The 20,124-nt window shown below is 43.4% G+C and overlaps 1 protein-coding gene across 7 annotated transcripts in view; it reads left to right on the plus strand.

Annotated features, from left to right (window-relative positions):
* The first annotated feature begins 7,736 nt into the window (after nucleotides 1–7,736).
* The window catches only part of LOC125019070 (adhesion G protein-coupled receptor A3), a 160,661-nt gene continuing 148,273 nt past the window's right edge, over nucleotides 7,737–20,124 (plus strand). For all 7 annotated transcript variants that reach the window (XR_007114010.1, XR_007114011.1, XR_007114014.1 and 4 more), the window contains exon 1: nucleotides 7,737–8,656. Coding sequence is in view for 1 of the 7 variants with exons in the window: in XM_047603575.1 (XP_047459531.1) it covers nucleotides 8,439–8,656 (218 nt within the window). In the remaining 6 variants the exon portion in view is untranslated. The remainder of the gene's footprint in view (nucleotides 8,657–20,124) is intronic.

The following is a 20,124-nucleotide window of genomic DNA, read 5'->3' on the forward strand; positions in this document are numbered from 1 at the left end:
GGCTATTTCTCATTTAGGTTGAACCTGGAATGCTTCATGTGTGTGTTTTTTCTCTCGGTGATGCCAGCCACGGTCCTCCTCCTTGTGCCCACAGGGCGGCCGCATCCTCCCAGGCTTTGGTGTGGCAGAGAGGCGGTGGAACATTCTGTGGGGAGGCCGAGCCGCGCGAGCCAAATAAGCGGTTTTGACCAATTAGAGCTCATTTTGAGCTCAGGGTTCGGGTTTGGAAGGCAAACTACGGGGTTTCACGGAAGTGTGAAAGCACTGGAACAGTTGGATGCAGTCTGCAGGAGTTGGGGTGGGTGGGGGGGGGGGGTGAATGAGAGGATGAGTCGCCTCTCCTGCTCTCTTGGCAAACCATCCCTTGGTGACGAAGAGCTTAGCTGGAGTTTTCTGCGGTTAGCGGCATATGCTTTCTATATTTCCTCCCATCCATCCTCTTTGATGTGGACTCGAAAGAGAAAAGAGATGTTCCTGTATGAAGGCCATGTCAAGGATGAGTGGATTTACAATGAATTAGGGGTGGTTAAAAAAAGAAGCACTTGCAGCGGGGATGAGTTCGGGCCTCGATGCACCCGTGCCAAAGTGTCCGGCTATAAGCTTCTCTCTCGGCAGCTATGAAGAAGACATCTCCAGAACGAGCCAAAGCGTGTCTTTTTAATAGAGAATGAGGCAGAGAGATAAAGAGAGATCCACTGACAGGCGTGAAATATCTGCCGTGGGAGAGCTTTGGCTCTGACTCCATGATGACCTATCTCACCACAGAGAACAAGTAGCAATTATGCTACACAGAGGGGCATGATAGGGCGGGATAAGGGAGCCCTGATTCTCACCCCTCGCTGCTCTAGGTTTACAGCCATTGAGGTCAGAGTTCACATGCGAGGCCGCCCTCAGGGCTGTTTTACGTTCATCCTATCACACAATATATGTCTGTTTGGGATAAGTCCAATATAGATTCTGGCAATATAAGTGCATTTGAAACTTTTTTATTTCCAACAACAGTGTTAATGTGCTTTTCTATAGAACTGCTTTCCCTTTTTACCCAATAGGGCCCAGTATTGTTTCTCAAATCCTGTATCAATCAGTGAGTCACATTGATGGGGTTATGTGTAGCATGCTTTCATGTGTGTGTTCTCTCTTTCTGACGACCAGTTTCAGTTTTTTACACCTTCAGAGAAAGGAGATTTGTGCAACGTGAGGACATTTTGGACTGTTAAAGCTGGCTAAGGCTTGGTTATAGGGCAAAGGTCACAAATAGGTCATGGTTAGGGGTAAGGGTCAGACACTTGTGTGGAGGCCTTGAATGTCCTCACATAAATGTGTGTGTGTTCTTGTTTCTAATAAGTTGATGGGGCCAGGCTAACTACCACTACTAACGTTGTGGAGTCACGTTGTCCTTGTGTGGGCCCCACTTTTTGAGTGTTAAACCCTCTTAAGACCTGGTTTCAGGGTAAAGGTTACAATTGGTTTGAAACGGCCCTGGTTTAAGGTTAGGGTTAGGGTTATGCACACGGGTCCTCACAAAGACACAACCACAGGTTTGTATGTGTGTATCTGTGCCCTTTCACATCTCTGTGAAACAGAATTGCACACAACCCAGGAATAGCTCAGATGACATGTAAAGGGCAGCAGTGGTTTTTTTTAATAATGCTGCAAAAAATGTCAATAGAAATAAATCTGTTTTTGTAGAATCTTTAAAAGCGGAAAAGCCGCAGGAAGGCATATCTTTATACCTAAGGATCAGCGTGATGTGTTTCACAATATTGTTTCCTGTTCAAAAAAAGAGAACTGAGATGAGCTCAAATGTACAAGTGCATTTTGAGTGTCCTGCTGGAAGACTGTTTTGTTTTGCAAAAAAAAAAGTAAAATAAAATAATAATAAAAAAAAAAAAAAAAAAATTTCCTTCACTGCCCTTCCCTTCTTTCTCTTCTGCCAGGAAATGTTCCCATGGCACCTCATCTCCTCATTGGGTCCCCACTCACGCAGTCCGGATTATGGAGAGAGGCTGGAATACTTATAAGGCCGAGGTTAGTGCTGCACCACAGAGAGAACTGGACGTATCCTGTCTTTCCACCAACACTCTGTGTCAAAACAACAGAATAAAAGACACGGAAGCCCAGGCTCGGATAGCATTTGTGTCAGACTTTTTCTTTTTTTTTTTTGAGGATTGGCAGAGCGACCTCCATCGACGCTAATGAAGACAAATGAGCGGGCTGATGAAATTTCACGATGATCGCATTGAGATGTTAAAAACACGAGGCGCTCATGTGCAGCATCTTTATGAGACTTGAGGGGGAACTGTGATTACAAACGAATACACTCAGCTTATTGTCCGCACGCTCCCTTGAAAACGGTACTTGTCGAAAAAGCTGTCATGTGTGCGGTTTGTATATGGGCTGAGAACGTCTGGAGCTCCAGCTCACTGCTGGCGTCTGGGTTGCGATACGTTGCCTGTGCATCTAAGGCGAAGAGGCGGCTGCGGAGGCAATGAAATGTCAACACTCTCAGAATCCGGCCTCAAAAGATCCATCCCAGTCGTCTCTGTTTAGAACATTATACATGTCCCAAACCTTTACTGAGGTCCTTGTGCCGTACCGTGGCGGTTGGTGGTCAGTGGGTCCACCCAGTTGCTCTAGGAGCACTAACACGCCAGCTCACACCACATCGCCCTCCATTCTCAAGTTTAAAAGTAGCACTGGTTTCCCAAATCCTCTTGGCACCTTATTATAGTGAGTCTTAGTTTATTGAGGGTAAATTCATCCCAAGACGATGTTTAAACAGGAGAGAAAGCCAGATAGTTCAGTGCACAACATGTAATTATATTTTTACACCGTGTTGTTGCTGTGCTTGTTGCTACTGTTTGGAGTCATCATTATCACATCTTTTTTACTGTTTACTGTGTTCACACATGCACTCGTACGCGCCGCATTTCCTCTCCCTTTGTTTTCACTAAGGCACTTTTGGTGAAGTGCTTTCCGAATAAATCTGACTTGATTTGATTTGACTTTTCTTTACCCAAATCCTCTGGGCTTGAAGCTGGTTAAAAGCCACGGGCTCATGTTGGTGTTTGCTAATGTCACAACAGTACATGTCACAGGTGCCCAGTGCCCACTCGGATTTCGTCAGACTCCTGCAAGCGCGCGTTAATATGTTTGGAATGAAGGATTGCATGCATATGTTTATTAGATGTCCAGACGGCTCAAATCTGACCCGGTGACACCGACGCCCGTGAACTCCTGGGATTTGAACATGAACTTACCTCGTGTTTTGTAGCCCAGTTTACTAAGAATGGACAGTAGAGTACAGTGAATGTGTATTTGAAGATGTGATCTAAAGATTTGGTGATGTGTACATGTGAGTTGCAGAAAATAAGGTATAAGAGGGAAATGAAGAAGCACATTTTAATAGATACAGGCTATAGTGGACCTTTTGTTGGACTTCTGACCCTTTGTCAAGTTCGGACTTCCTATTTTGCTGTTGCTAGGTCAGGGCTAGACTTAGCTAGGATTATAACTTATAATTGTGGTCTTATCTCATCTAAGATTCAACCCTAGGGTGTTGTGGTAGGGCATATGAAGACTTTTGTGACATTTTTCAAGTTTTTTAAATTTCCTTGGTCAGTGAGTTTACCATATGTGGTTTCTAGCCTTTAAGCGGTTAAAGCTGATTTACATGCTTTTCAGCATAAACATTATCACATTAAACAACATTAGTCACTTTTTCATTGTACCTAATCAAGTAGCTACACTCAGCACTCATGCAGAGGTGGACCTTGCAGACCACATTTGGTTTGAGAAGGTTGCCTCGATCTTCTGATTGACTTGGTGAAAACTGCATGGTTCTATACTTCACTGAGAGGAACAGGGCAAATGACCAAATATGGTTCCTCACCCCATATAGGGTTAAAAAGAAAATTCACAGATCAACCTGTGCTAATTATTAAACTTGCAATTGTTTTGATCACTTTCAGGCAACAAGCATAAAAGTGATATATTATCACTTTGTGATAGAGGATGATGCTAGCAGACAATTGCTGCATTTACAGTACATTCAGCAGATAAAGAAAGAAACTGTAATTGATTTGGAATCATGTTTCTGACCACCTGATGGGTCAGTTACTAGCTAGTTGGTTGGTGCTGAGCAGGTTGTGTACCATGATTTATTTATTTTACTAAAAATGGTTGTTTGGAGTGTCCAGAATCGACCAGTGAAGTTCAAGCGTTAAAGCTGCAAGTTGTAATACCAAAACATGGTGTATGCACTTCACCAAAGAAAGGGAAACTGTTAGCGGCCGGCTGTGCATTCTCCACCTTCAGTGCCTCTTCACCTCTTAATCTGATAGTTATGACACCACTGCTACAGAAACCATCAACATCGCACGGATAAGCAATAAAACCTGTTGTTGCATCGTATCTCATTTAGCGAGATAATTGCCATTACTGAAGCAAGAAACTTCTCCTCTCGCCCACAGCTGCGCACCAGCGACACATACGTCAAATCCAGCAGAAACATCAAGGTCAACCCAATAAAATGGCAAAAATATACATAAAAGATATAAATATAATTCATTTTACTCATCATAATTTGAGAAACAACTTTTCTCAGAGCCTGTTAGCCAAGGTCAGTGCTCATAGTTGCTGAACTGAAAGTGGTTAACACACCCTTTTCCCAGCTAGGTCAGGCTAGCTAGCTAGCTGCAGGATTAGGTGGCCTTTCCTCACAATATCCAGCTTTTCCTCAGAAGTCTGCCATGAAAATAGCTTTTTAAGAAGATCTACAACCAAATCAATTACATTTGTTCCTTCCAGCAATGTGGGTTTAACAAATAGCTATCACAACACAACTGTAGGACACGGAATTCAAAGTTGAAATGTGTTTGGTTAAATGAACAGTGTCATTACAGTGCGTTTCAAGCTTCATCCATCTGCAGTTTTAATTGTGAAGGCCTGGGAAGATTCCTTTGACTCTGGGAACACATGACAACTGAAATATGATTAGATAAAAGTTCTAATGCAAAGTTAAACTGCCAGAAGCCCCGCAGCTGAGAGACAGACAAGCCATAAAATGAAACGAAAAGGCTATTTGGAAATATTTAAAGAGATTAATAAGAAAATATAAAAATGTAAGTCAGTGATTTTGATAAAGTTTAGGCAAGTAGAGGAGCCACCACTTCATAGAGTTGATATTGAGATTCTCAGTGAGTTGGAGTCCCTTCATATTCCATGTAATCATCTGGTCCATCTTAAATGTAAAATATTGATCCATGGACCTTTTTTTATTTCAACTGTTTGGGTGTTTTTTCTGAGAGCTTCCAAGGTAACATTGTCCAGAAGCCTTAAAACTATATCTAGGAGAACAAAATTTATAGAAAACACAATTGAACAGTTAAATGAATCAATAAAAAATTGAGGCTATAATTTTTGATGGGTGGAACTTGTTGAAATGTGGATTTCTGACCTCAGAACTTGTAAAGTCCTGTTTACGGCTCTAATACGGGCCTCTCTGGTTTATTGTTCAACCCAATCGTGTGAGCCCGTTGTATGAACACTTGCACTTTTTAGTACTTAACATGTGCTCTAAACTCGCATATATATGTAAATATATTTACTGTGGACACTTCAACCTCAGCTGTCTTTCTTCAGGCTAGAACGCAGAGGGAAACGTGGTGGCCCCTTTTTACTATTTCACGCCCTTCAGATAACAACGATATTAATGATTCTGCTGTGCAATCCAGAAACCACCTGTCACATTTGCTAAAAGCCAAAACAACAGCTTTCACCTTCTTTTGCACTAAAGTGGCAACACTCTATAAACACAGGACACGTTGGCGCGCCTGGAGCCTTTATCCCAAAAGTCATGGAGATATAATGAGACTCTGTCGTTCTGCTTTACACAGACCTCTTCAAGTGGAGCAGGTAAATATTTAGTGAGGACTGTGATTGCCGCCGGCCATGGCCTATTCGTCTCTGTCACCACGTAATAATGGAGAGCTGCAAACGAGTGGGAAAACACGAGAACATGGTCTGCAGAGAAGCACTGTTTGCATTGCTCCACTACAATTGACTCCATCCCTCTATTGTGCGCTAATGAGGCTTCATTTTGAGTCGCTCTGGAGCTGTTTTGCGGAAAATGTGTAACAGTGTGAAGCATTTTATAGTCCAAATAACGCTTTTCGTGCCGATTAGTGATCCCATTCGAAACAGGCTGTCAGTGTGAAAGCGCAGGCCCTGCCAGAAAGAAAACCTTTATGGAAGAGGCTCGTGTGCATGGATCTGTTTTCCATTAAGCGCGTACAAGTAGCTCAGTGAACAGCCGTGGCCCGGATCCAAGGAAATGTTTCTGCAGGGTCCATTAAAGATGGATCACTTCAAATGGTGATGTCAGCCACACCGGGTGACTTTCCCATTGGCTTCCCAAGGGTCAGCTGGCGGGAAGATCCTCCCCTGCACTTTAAAGGAGGTAAATATACATCTGTGTAAACAAGCATGACTGACAGTCTGAGGGAGCATCATGGGAGCACAATAAGGAGGGAGGGGGAAAAAGGCCTCCATATGTGGATAAACAGAAAAAGGAGGGTTGAGTCCTGCCCTGCCTGCTCTGACAGAGAGAAAGGCCTCCGTGCTTGTCTGTCACATGGAAGAATAGGAAACACGGGCTGCTCCCGGGGTCACTGGGAGCGGCTTTAAATCCTACTTTGTGCTTTCGGGCCTAGCGTGGGGTGCAGTGCTCACACACACAGACGCGGGGGAAGCACCTCACCCTGACCCTGGGGAGCCCGAACCAGCCAGCTGTCTCAGCTTCTGTCTCCCCTAGGGTCAAACCTGTTACACAGATGATCCACCATCTACAGGCATGATCGTTGTCACTGGATATACTGTCACTGGATACGTGCATTCACAATCTCCATACCCTGATAAGAAGAAGCACAGATCACGGGGCGGAAATCAGGCTGCATTGTCTGTTTTCTGTGTCAAGAGGCATCAAATGGCAGGGACTGGCTTTTTTTTTTTTTTTTTTAATGGAACAGAATGGAGTTAATGATAAATGATAGCTGAAACTGTGTTTTCACTGTGTTCAAACATCTCAATCAGCTCATTTCATAGACCTTTTCAAAGCCACATTCCTGTTTTTTTTTTTTTCACAGTTGCAACAACAACAACAACAACGACAGAAGCTCCTTTTCACTTCCTTCGCTGTCCAATTATGAAATATTTAAATACCGCTATAAAGAAGAAAGTCATTAATCATCCCTGGCACTGTGTTTCTATGTCAGCCTGGTCACTTTCCAACTCATAATCTTTATATATTGCCATCATCCAAATGAATGTCAGGTTTACAAGTGTGTCCTTTGCTCGTAAAATACCCAGTGACTGCAGCAGCTTCTCGTTGCAGCTAATTAAAGACCAACAATCTGGATCATTAACACTGGAATTCTCCTAAAAAAACATAACAAAAAAAAATCTATCTTTTTTGATTTGGTTAAATATTTAAACAGAATTTTAGAAAAAATGTAAATAATAGCCAAGATCGCTCTTCCAGAGAATCCAAGATTGAGATGCGCTTCAAGGTTTGGATCACTTTCAGTTTGTGCACAGGCTCCAGCAAAAGGATACAAACAGTTTCCTTGCAGCTGTCTCTGAGTAACTGAAGAGACTAAAACAAACAGCAAACTGTTTGTGTTTGCGAAATCATGGGTTCCAGGGTCCTCCGGGGACTGTTGGAGGTGGCACGGTGAAAAGCAGAGTTACGTTTCTCTCTGATTTCGTCCTTTGATTAAAGTTCGGATCGAAGGATTTACTCCAGGGATTCCCCGTGAACACTTGCGTTAAAGAAAAAGACGAGGGCAGCATCTGAAAACCTTTATATTATTTAATGATATCAAACGGCTGCATGTGGCCTCGCTATTTGGGGATATGAAAAGTTTATAAGCCCGCACTGGAGCCTGTCAGGACTCGACGGGGAGGGACTTTCTGGACACTGCATGCGCAACAAGTCCAAGGGCGCTTAAAGTGCACGATGACAGTGAATGACAGCACGGCATGCCGCAACTCAGGCGAGGGAAGGACTTTCAGTGGATCGCGGCGTAAATTTTGATTCATTCTGCTTCTGGCAAAGAATGGAAGTTTGTCCGAAGTTTGAAAGCGCGCTGCTGGATTTCTTCGCAGCGCGATTTGGAGTTTGAAGAGTATCAACAGAGGATGGCGACGAGTCGGACACTGAGCAGTGACTTTACTCCCGGTTTTAATTACGAGATTAGTGCCGAAAGTTTTGTGGGGACGCAGCAGGTGAGCGGGAGAGCATGAAGCTTCGGCTCAGTCGCAGGCTGCAAGCTGCTGCATTGTAACGGAGGGCAATGTGAAATGGTCTCGAATTGTCACAGACACAGCTGGGAGGACGTAACCTGAAAGGAGCGAGAAGACGAATCTCAGTCCGCACAATGGGATCGCTGAGTTTACTGTGCGTAATAGTCCTGCTGTGGAAGTCGAGCGTGGGCAACGGAAACTGTCCGGACCTGATCGTTGACAGCTGTCACTGCTCCGCTGAGAGGTCCAAGGAGCTGAGCAGGCAGCATGTCCGAGTCAAAGTAGTGTGTGACGATGTGGACTTGATGGACACTCTGCAGCCCAGTTTCTTACCCAACAGAACCGTTTCCCTGTAAGTAGCGCGAATCAAAAGTTTCACTTATCCTACACATGGTGTGGGGCTGCTGCCGTGTCTCGGGTCTCCGAACATGCCTCTGCAAGGGGAAATCAAAGTGAGAACTATAAAGACAGTTTTATTTCTGATATTTTCTAGAGGACTGGATTTTGCTGTGGGGTCCTTGAAGCGCCCTGAGGGGCCCCGGGAGATCCTTAAATCCCAGTTAGGGGACGTGAATCCACGCGCAAGAGCATTAAGTGTAATGAATTGATTCCACATGGTTAAACTGCTCCCATACAATTACTTAGTTATCCCGGATAAATGAGTTTTAGGAGGATAGCTCACACCAGACAGAAATGAATCGATACGCCTTAAATGATACATCTTATTATCCTGCAGAAAAGTTACACTGATGCAATTAAAGCATCACAGCAAGGTCACCAAACCCCCAGATGCACCTTCCTCTAACACTATTATATAAATACTGCAATAATGCACCAGCTAAGCAGAAATAACCCACACAACAGTTCAATTTTAAACTCATCACAAAGTAGCAAAGTCAGTGGGTAATATCTGGTGGAAATGGTGGCTATATGCGATAAATAAATGATCAGGTTGTGCAGGTTTGGAGAGATGGGATGAGGAGGAAAGGACTATTCTCACCAGTAATGCGTTATTCTCACCAGTAAATACTTGGATTAATGGTTGCAGCTTCCAGTGTTCGAAAAGTGAGGATTTATCATCATTCGGGTGTAACTGTACAGGCAGTAGGGGTCAAATACCAAATATTTTACTTTTAATGTAAAACATAGAAAATACAAAACCTATATTTTTATGACATAATCGGAATGAGATCGAGAAATCTGCAGGAGAAATGAGAACACACATCAAAATGAGGCCAAATCACACACAGATGAGCAGCGTGAGGAGTGAACACACATTGCCGTGAAAAAGAAATGTCCAAAATGAAACGACAAAGGGAAAAACAAATTGATTGTAGAATTTGCTTCATATTTAAGATTGATAAGAAGTTATGTCGTTGTCCGCAGAAAAACTACGTTGGCAGCTCTTTGGTTCGGAAGCAATAAAAATAGAGACTATAGCAGCACAAAGATAAGAAAAGAAACTATAGCAGCTTTACACAATATATACAATAAAAGCAAACTGTAGCACATGAATGTAACTGCATTTAGTGATTAAGAAAGAAGTCATTCAACTTTCATCATATCAGGACATACTGTGTATCTCCTTTCATGGTTTGTATTTTTATACATTGAGAAGAAGTGGTGGAGAAGTGGTGGAGAGGTGTTTCTCTTCCTGTATAAACCCTTTAAGTACCTGCTCTAATGAAAAGTAATCTATAATTTTAGATGAATGACAGCAAAAGCTTTTCTTCATAAAGGCCAGCTCCTGTTACTCAATTTCAGAATTGAACCATGCCAAAAAAAAAAAAAAAAGAAATTCCTTGCGGTGCTTTTGGACATTTAGCGGCCTCAGAACCTGCAGAACCACCGCCCGCGTGCAAGCCTGATTTAATTTGGGCCTCACCTGTGTTTCTTGCTAAACACATCTACATAAATCATTTGCCTTTTCACCCCACGTGTGCTCTTTAGGAAACACAATTTGCATTGTATTCAAAAATTATTCAAACACAGATTTTTTTGTGTTTTGCGCTTTGACAGACCTCCCTTAGTATTCATCTGTGCCTCTCCTGTAGATTAAATATAGCACTTCAGACACTGGAGGGGTTGCTAACTTTCCCCCGCTCTGTCTCCTTCCCTCTCTGCAGGTGCACAGATTGACTGCTAGATTAATAGACTGTTTGATTCTTGGAAACTCGAGGTCTGCCTTTTGGTGCGTAAAAGCAAATACTGTGCGTAAAGGTCCTCGCAGCCCAACGCTCATTCTGAACTACGAGTGTGGTTGATTAATGGTAGCACTTTGCTTACTGCAATTTATTTGGAGTGGTGTTTTTGCTTCTGTGTAGGCCGGGGTGCTTTTGTTCCTTTAAGAGGAGAATGGTTAGAGGCTTTGTTTTATTTTCCACATTCGTCAACGTGGAGCTGCGTCGCAACTACTGACGAAAGCTGATTTTTAAAGTGGGCTCCGTCCGTGAATAACGCAGAGACTTTTCCCTTATACGTTTTTTGCTAAGTGTCAGACTAACTGGATGTTTGCTGGAAGCATCTCTGTCTGTTTCCTCAAAAATCTCAAGGTGGTGTGTGTGTGTGTTATGATTAGGAGCCTACAGTCCAGCCGCCGCTGTTCCTCGGTGAGCTAAATCCTACAGCAGAGCTCTGGTCGGTCAGGAAGCAGTTTTCCTGCGTTAGGAAATGTGACCTTTGTCACGGTGAAGTGGCCTCCCTGCTCGCTCTTTTGTTTAGATGTGCTGTGCAAATAAACAGATATATCAAGGGAAGTATGTACATACCGATCTCCGCCTGTAGGCTTCCAACCAATCTCCCGAATGGCTCTCTCTTCACCCGGCCCCCCTCCTCGCTCCTAATGCCGCCACCTACACAGACAATGAGCTCCATGTGGAGCCGTTTCCTCAATGACAACTTAAGCACCGCGTGTCACGTTCAAGTGCACCAATCCGGATCCAAATGCCACCTCTAATTAAAGCCGCAGACTGAGCTTTGTTGCTGTTGGGTTTTGCTTCTTCTTTTTTTTTTTTTAATAGCGTATCTATAAAATGTTTACGAGGAGCAAACCCTGAAATAATGCAGCAGCCCGCAAATGCCAAGGGAGAACACCTTAATGGACAAATGGAAGTGCATTAGCATAAACATGTGAGATGAAAATGAACTGCATGCAAGACTCTCGGTGAGTCTCTCTGCAGCGCGATGCCCTCGATTAACACCTCCGCCTGTTTTCCTTATCGTTCAGTGGTGGGGGGGCGGGAGTGGGAGCTGAGGAGCTTGGAGCTCGGCCTGACAGCTCTGTTGACCTTGGAACTTGTCTGGTGTAATCGTTTCAGTGGTTCCGAGCAGCACGCACAACCACCCACCCACCCACACACACACACGGCCCGTGCCTCTGCTGAGAGTAGCAGCTCAGATTGCGGCCGACACCTGTCTCAGCCAGTGCCTTAACGGGAGGACACGGTGCTCGTCCGGGGAAGACGAGGGACAGATTGTGGAAGAGACAAGGGGGAAGGTGGTGGAGCTGGGGTTAGAGGAGTTGAGGGAGCGACAGAGAGGCCCCTGGGAAAGCGAGGACGGGAAGCGTTGGACAAAGTTATCACCTGATGGCCGAGGCTGACTGAGATGATGCTACTGCCACGAAACACACTCACGCGGGACGGCGCGGCGGCTCCTGTGCCTCTTCGCTGCTGGAAACTGCACGCTCACAACCGAAGCTTATGAATTGTGCACTAGTTCGGCTGCGGTTTCCCCTCTTGCCGAGCCGCTGTGTGAGGAAACGCGCCGGGGTCGCATAAAATTTGCATGTTGTTCGTGTTTCGGGTTCACAGGTTCACTCCTGCTGAGCGTAGCCCAGCGCCCGTGGGTTTAAATAAACTGACCAAATTAAATTAAACATATTCAACGTATTCATTAAACCCCTCGTTCTGTGCAAGGGGCCGTGTATCTGACCAGGACTAGGAGTGTCACGCTGCTGTGTTTTGGACTTGAACTTGGTGTTCATGGAGCTAGTAGCAGTAGTGTAGCGATCTGTATATCTCTCAACACCATTTGTAATGTAAAAACTGTTGCCTTTCTTGGCCACCTTCCCAAATGTATATAGTGCTACTTTGACTAAAATGGATGTACTGTAGCAGTGTTATATTTAATTTGCATGTTTTATTTATAGAGGCTGAGGCCATTCTGTTTTAAAGCTGTTATCTTGTAGAAATAAGAAAGCGTAAATGAAAAAAATAGACAGTACGTGTCTCTATAAGTGCATCCCTGGTAGTAACACGGCATGGCATTATTTTATTTATTATTTAAGGCTTTCTATCTTAAATTTGGACTCACGCAACACCGGCAAAAGTTGTTGCAAAAGTGTGTGTCTTGTCCCTCATCCTGAAAAACACAGTTTAATTTAACCTCTCTGTAAGAAAAATAAGCAGCCAAACAGGATTTCTTCTGATTTTATGTATTTAAAACTTTTTTTTTTACCTTTTTTTTTTAAAAAAAATACAAATAATACTTTATTGCTATGATGTGTCATGTCAGACAATCAGAATTTAGTGCCAGATTTTTGCCTTAAATCTTATTTACGAGTCCCGATATGGGCTGTCTTTGAAACATTAAGGGGCAATTTAAAAGGGCATTAATCATGTAAAAAAATAGTCTAACAGACAGAAAACACAGTACAACATACATTTATTCCCAAATAATCTACAAAGTGAATCATACATTTGTGCATTTTTTCAAACATTTTAACTATAAAATAAAAACTTTTGAATATTGTAAACTGTTATAGTGGCTTAGATGGCTTACTAGGTAAAGATGACAAATTCTGCCCGTAATAGTTTTCATGTCGGCTGCCAAATAAATATAATTTGAGTAAAAATCAGCATCCGGTATCAGTGCCAAAATTATGCGCCACACAAGAACTGCCTCAGTCCCAAATTGTGTGTTGCAGTCAGTGTCCCTTTAGTAATCTGAGCCACTTCAAACCAAATTTTCCACAGCATGTGTCAGAGTGAAAGAAGAGACAATATTTTGACAATATTTTTCTTGTTATTCCCATTCAAAACTCTTTAATAAGTTCATTTAACTGCAGTGCATTATTTCGGATTCACTGCCGTCTTGATCTTTTTGATTTGTGCGTGTTCCCAGCTGCTGAGATCCTCAAAAACCCATTTAGTCTCCTGTTCCAGGGAGAGAAAAACGAGGGCAGATTGGGCTCTGGTCTGGGCCCAAGCCAAATCTGGAGTATCCTCTTCAGCGTGGAACTTCTTCGCCGCCGTCATCCTTTTCGGAGCCCAGAGGGAAGCGATCAGGACGTGGCTGTATATGGCTCCAAACCACTATGAGAGCGTGTCAGTCAGCGTGCTGGGGTGTAGAGCAGCAGAGTGTGGCCGCGAAACCGCCGACAGATTTTAAATTCTGCATGTAGGTGGACAGGTAGCGTGATCAGAGGTTTCCAATGATCCGCGTGGATCATTCTGCTGAAAAACGGCAGAGCCCATGTTATTTTTCAGTATTCAGACTATAAATATAGCCCTCCATATTCTTTCTCCTCTCCTTTTCTTTTTCACTCCGACTTTTCCGTTCTCCCTCGCTGTTTATTCCTCTGGGGCTTTTTTCTCTTCTGCAGAGGTGCTGTTTGTGCTCTACCCTCCTCAGAGTTCTGAGTACTCCTGCATGAATATTTCAGCGCACACACAGCCCGTACATGCACTCCTATGCATTGACAGGCCTTGTAGGCGGACAGCTCGTCGATATGTTTGGAGTGTAAAATGCTTTAAATGGTACGACACATAAATACATAGAGATCTGGCTGTTAATCTGAGGAGACGAGAGCCAAATGACCCCGTTGTGCTTCCAACGAGCCGTGCCAGTCTCTCCGTTTCTCCCAATTTCTGTTGGCTTCTTCCGTCTTTATGTCCAGTGATATGGAAGATTTATAAAAACTGAAAAGTTCTGCTTTTAGACGGGTGCGCTCTCCAATATCAGTCGTCTAAGCTCCAGAGGGTGTAATACTTTTAGATCCCCCGCTGCTTTTCCCTCTGCGATAGCTAAAGCCAAGAACATTCGTACTTGTGTTATACATGTGAACTCCGAGGTCGGGGCCGATCCGTAACGTTGAGGCACGTCAGAAACTGCCCGTCATCTCAGTAAGCAGGAGCTCATCAGTCAAGATACCAGTGAATGTTTAGTATTCTGTCCTCCAGCCCATCCACATCATTATGACCACCTTTATTGTCTCCCTTGTGCCTCCAAAATAGTTGTGAGTCATCAGAGAATGGACATGGAGCAGCAGCCTCTCCATGGTCTTCATGAGTCTGGAGGTCAAGGAGACTGGTCTGGGATGATGTCTTCCACTGCTAACCGTCCTAGGGTGTATGCTCATGTTAAATAAATACTGAAGGGGCTTCCCCAGCTCAGAAGCTCAAGCCCTGAGTCATTGTGGAGACACTTCATCTGGACCAGCTGCTCTCCTCCTTAGACGTCCACTCACCTCAACCCGATCATCCCACAGATACTTGATCAGTTTGGGATCAGCTGAATATGGAGGCCAGGTCAACACCTTGTGCTGTTATTCATGTTTTTCTTATTGAGTTGTTCCTAAACAGCTTTTTTGTGTATGTGTCAAGGATCAGTCAGTCATCAAGGAGTGTGATTGCTATGGGGTGGGGGTGCCTGGTCTGGTCTTGGTGGGTGCTACATGTCTAAGTAACATCCACACGGATAAATGCCAGATCGAAAAGTTTCCCATGAGGAATAATGAATTGTCACAGAATTGTCAGTGTCATTTACTGCTCCCGTCCGTGGTCGTAATGTTACGCCTGATCGGTGTACGTCCCCAGTAACGTCAAAGGCTCGCTGATATTTAGTTCGGCTGCCTATAAAATGTCTCCACCCGCCGTCCATGTGGCAGCTGATCAGTTTATGCTTCAGCCAAAAAAGTAAAGATTCACTGATCGAGAGTTCACGACCGCTGGGGGAGAGCCGAGTCTGTAAATCGCGTCGTGGCCTCGAAAAACCAAGAATGTGTCGAAACCCAGACTTGCCATCTAAAAATATTAGGTAAAGATAAATACAGTGTCTGCCAAGGATACTTCTCCGCGCTTCTATCCCTGCCTCCTTCCTGGGCCGCTGAGCAAATAGTGGAGTTACTTAAAGGGTCATAAATTAGAGAGGGAGCGGAGGAGGCCAGCTTGGAAGCGTGTTGCCTCTTCCCTATTTTCTGACTCTCTGTGAAAGAAGGTGATTAAAACCCTGGTGTGTGCTGCTTCTGTTGCAGCGTGTGATCTCAGCGGGGATTGGCTCTCCAGCCTGTTTCGCGGGAGCATTGGCAGGTCTTTATCTGCGATGTGCGCGTATCCCTGTCTGTTTGTGTGATTCAGGGAGTCACTGTGTGCATATATAGAAGCCCTAACATGTGTTAGCTTATATAGCTGTCATGTCACAATTTCCACCTCGCCTCCTCCATATGTTTATTGCCTCAGTTGCTGCGAGTGGTTATATGGTAAGTGTGTGATGGTGAGCTGAATGGTTACAGATCGCCTTAGGCCTCCAAACAAGCAGATTCAGGGTTTTAGTCTTAATGAAAATCAATCCTCATCTAAGGGCTGCTCTTGGTATCTGGTTAAATCCTGTTTGAATTGCCACTAGTAACTAATTTTAGAGATGGCTTACCTCAGAGATTCAGTTAATCTTTTCATAGCTGATAGTGAGAAGAGCGTAAAAATAATGAGATTATTGATAGATTTAACTTATCTGTTGAGAAGACTGATCAATGAAAGTGACATAATGAACAGTGTTTCAAGAGTGGACAGAGACGAAGAAGAAACTGCCCAGGTTTTCTAATAAATATATGAAAAATAGTAATTTCCTGTAAAAATTTAACAAAAATAAAATGTTTCTGAACAGCTGAAATGATAATTTGGATATGTAGTCAGTCGGATGTTTCCCTGCCTTTTACCCTCCTTTCCAGTATTCCTCCGATTCTGTTGTTGTCACCCGGTTCCATGTGTGTCTTTGCCTCTTTAGTTTTGGAGATTTTTGTTTGCCTTTTCCTTACGACTGTTCTGCTTTTGCTCTGTTTTTGAACTCTAGCAAGTTTAACCTTTGTTCCTCATCCTGCCTCGTACCCGTGCTTCCTGCATTTTGATCCTGATTTTTGTTACAAGAAACGACTGTTCATCCAAAACAGTTTACTGAGAATGATCTTTTTTTTTCTAAATCACATTCGAAAAAACAACACTTAATTCAACGAACCTCTTGAAAAGCAAGTGAATAAACCTCAGTAATGTGGCGCATTTGTTCACCTGTACCGCTAGGACAATTGTGAGTCACACTTCACAGCTTGGTCCGTGAAGGGAGTGACCGAGGCGGATGTGTGTCGCTGCCGTCCAGAAATCATGTGAACATCTGTTGGTAACCCCCCCATACCAACATCCGTTTCTCATCAATGTTAGCAGATATGTTTCTTTAAGGTTAGCTGCGTCTCGCAACTCAATCCTCTGCAACAACACCAGGGGCTGGCTGTTTAAAGCGAAGTGTCTCTCACTGTTTGCAATAGCTCACATTGTGATCTTTACTCCCCTTGGTTCTCAAGATCTGCGTGTTGGATTGCGTCTCTGGGAGCTATTTTAGTTTCTGTTCTCCGATAATAATATAGTGGAAGGGCTCCGGTGCATGGCAGCCAGGCTGGGTTTCTAGAGCGGTGACTTTTTAGTTGGGCCTCACAGAAATATCCCAGCTGTGGTGCGGTGGGAGAACGAAAGCCAGAGCTCCTGTTTTTAGGGGAATTGATATGGATCTCACTAGCTGTGTTTAATCATTCCAGGCCTCACATCCTGCAAGGGGCTGCAGCTAACTTGAACTTTAGAAATATGAGATTTAGAGCTGTGGCTACAGATCAGTTTAATCTGTTGATTTGTCTTTAAGACTTTAAGAAAACACAGAAAATTGCTGTCACCAAGTCTTCAAGTGTGTAGATTTATCCAGCCAACAGTGCAGTTTTAGCTATAGCTTAATACCAAAAATGCACGATGTGAGATGCTGGAGACATTTCTACCTGGAAAAAAAAATGTCTTGCATGATAATTACTTGCATGTTTTAGTAGTGAAGTAATCAAATATTTGTAGTCCCTTTTTTATATTCTATTTTAATTGCAATCAACTTGAAATGCAAACACATACTGTATACGTCTGGCTGTGGTTGGCGCTGGCACACGCTAAACAATGACATAGATCATTTGCTGCAGCCCACAGAGACAATACTGAGTCCGCGCACTCTTCCCACATTGAAAGCGGCTAACCCACAGAGAGCATAATTGATAATGTAAATAGAGAGTGGGATGTCTCCTCCCGAAGTTTGTCATGGGCTGTTTACACAATGTTCAATTCTGTTTTCCCTGTGATTTCCTGGACGCTGCACAGAGGCCTGAGATAGGCATTCAGGGGTCGGCAAGCAGACGCACACACACACACACACACACACACACACACACACACACACACACATACATACCTACAGCACAGGACACGCTTGAGTTTGCACAAACAGAGGCTGCCCTGTCCCTGAGTGGGACGTCCATCCACACAGGGAGGTGTAGCAGCCCGGGGAACAGAAGGGAGACGTGGGACAAAACACAGCCGCAGCACTGGTATCCCATGATCTCAGCGTTGACTGCTTTCACTTCATCACACCATCCATACGTGCCTTTACAGTCTGAAGTGTGACCATTGAGAATAAGGCCCCAAAAGTAAAAGAATAAACTCCACTTGGCCTCTGAAGCTGAGACTACCATGAGGGCTTTGGTTATTTTTCAGTAAGTTTGTGTGTGAAGTATTGCGAAATCGACCTGTTCAGTTTTCCCAGTAGTTTCTCACCGTGTGCGGCTGACTCCATGCTGGCTTTATATCTGCTGCAGTTTATCTGCTCTCATAGAGTTTTGTGTAAAGATGAATCCAAACTGACAGAAACGCAGTAAGATATTGATGTTTGGATCAGCAACAATAAAAATCCATATGAATTGTTGCTTACTCACTTTTGGCTCCGTAAATGGCTCCCTGTGAATCCTGTATAGTCCACTATCACGCAGATATATGATTCCCATTGATTTGTGTTGAGGGGGGGAAAAAAGAGGCAATTTGAACACACAATTTTACTATCGTGTCTGGCATACAAAGGTGCTAGCGTGTCGAAAAATGTGGACGACATGATTCCAAGTATTGGACATACAACAGGATTATAATTACTATCCGTCAACAACAGCTTGGCCCAAGTCCCGTCCAGTAACATGGAGGTTGAGCCTATTCTCCAGCCAGCCACCAGGGGGAGCTCCACACTTTTGAGGAGTTGTCTGTGCCCCATTTTTTTACACTCCATGTAAGTATCCAAAGAGTTTTTGGGTTAGGGTGACAATTAGCATAAGCGCAATCACTAGTGGATTAAACAGCATATTTGACTACTCCAATGTAAAACTCATGTAAAACTCAACATTAGCATATAGAGCTAATTAGCTCCAAGTTTGTTTTTTTGACTTTGAAGCCATCCCAATATCTCACATGCGCTGGTAGAATAAATAACTTTTTAACCCTTTGGTTTTCCAGCGCTCCCATGCACCATTTTCTCCATATATTTTAGATCTGCTGTTTTTACACCGAACTTGTGAGCTAGTAGTTATGACATGGGAGCGCTGTGTAAAAACGTGATTTAGTGTTCAAGTGGTGCCACCGCTGCCAGGCTAACAGTTAGCAAACCAACAGCTAGGTGACTACAAGCAATACACTGCTGTTGGGAATATCAGTGTTTTTCTCAGATATATAAATAAGATATAAAAAATATGAAGAAAACTCTGACTTACATTCACCTACTTGAGTCACTCAACAAAAAATCCAGACATCTTTGTTCTTGTCGATAGAACAATCTGTCGGAGGTTCGATGCTGACTTGCCATTCGAAAGACCAATTAATCCATTTCTGCTTTTTTCTTGCTCCTTGTGTTCTTTGTCTTTTGGGATTGTTTTTGTGCACTTTTGACGTTACACAGCGTATTACGTCCTCCCTGCTAAAGTGCTGCAATTATTTTACAGCACTTTAGAGTCTGCTTGCTTTCCACAGTGATACGGCTGCTTTGTATACTTACTGGTTTCCCAGCAATGGTTTGGGCCAACGATATAACAATAGAACATGCGTTTGTTTATCAGAATTTAAAAAGATGAACAGGAGAGGGAGACCCATGGACACAATGCACATTTCAATTCCATGTGAATGCAGCAAAGTTTGCTTCTAATTCAGCAGCATTCTAGCAGATAAGTTTTGTGCTGTGTACGACACTGGAAAGCTTCACAGGCATAGCACAAATCGTAAGTGAAAGGGCTTAGTATCTCTAATAAGCCAACTCTTACGGTATATATTAAATGTGTATTCAGTTTTTTCCCTGAGTTTCCCACTAGTTCTCTGTAAAAATGTTTAACTTGGAAAATAATTCAGAAGTGGTATTCTTGGAAGTTTGCTTTTGGGGGATGCCAAAATGTAAATACAATCTTAGATGTTGACACGAATTTGCTGACACAAGTTTGCGTCCATCCTGCCCTTTTGCTGAGAGGGGACTTCCTCTCTTCAATCGCGCTTTTCCTGCCAAGACAACTGTTATCACTCTGGGGAGCACTAGGTACTTTCCCCCAAAAAATATGCACAAGAAAGCCAATTAAGTAGAGAAAAGGTGAATGGGGAAAATGTACACTTTATTCAGAAAAGAATATGTGAATAAATTAATATTTTAGTCTTGGTAGTTTGATCAAAAACAAACATTTTTGTTGTTTTCATGAGTGTAGGACTAGTTTGAATGTCTCAT

Source organism: Mugil cephalus, chromosome 13 (genome assembly GCF_022458985.1).
Source record: "Mugil cephalus isolate CIBA_MC_2020 chromosome 13, CIBA_Mcephalus_1.1, whole genome shotgun sequence".
NCBI lineage: Eukaryota > Metazoa > Chordata > Actinopteri > Mugiliformes > Mugilidae > Mugil > Mugil cephalus.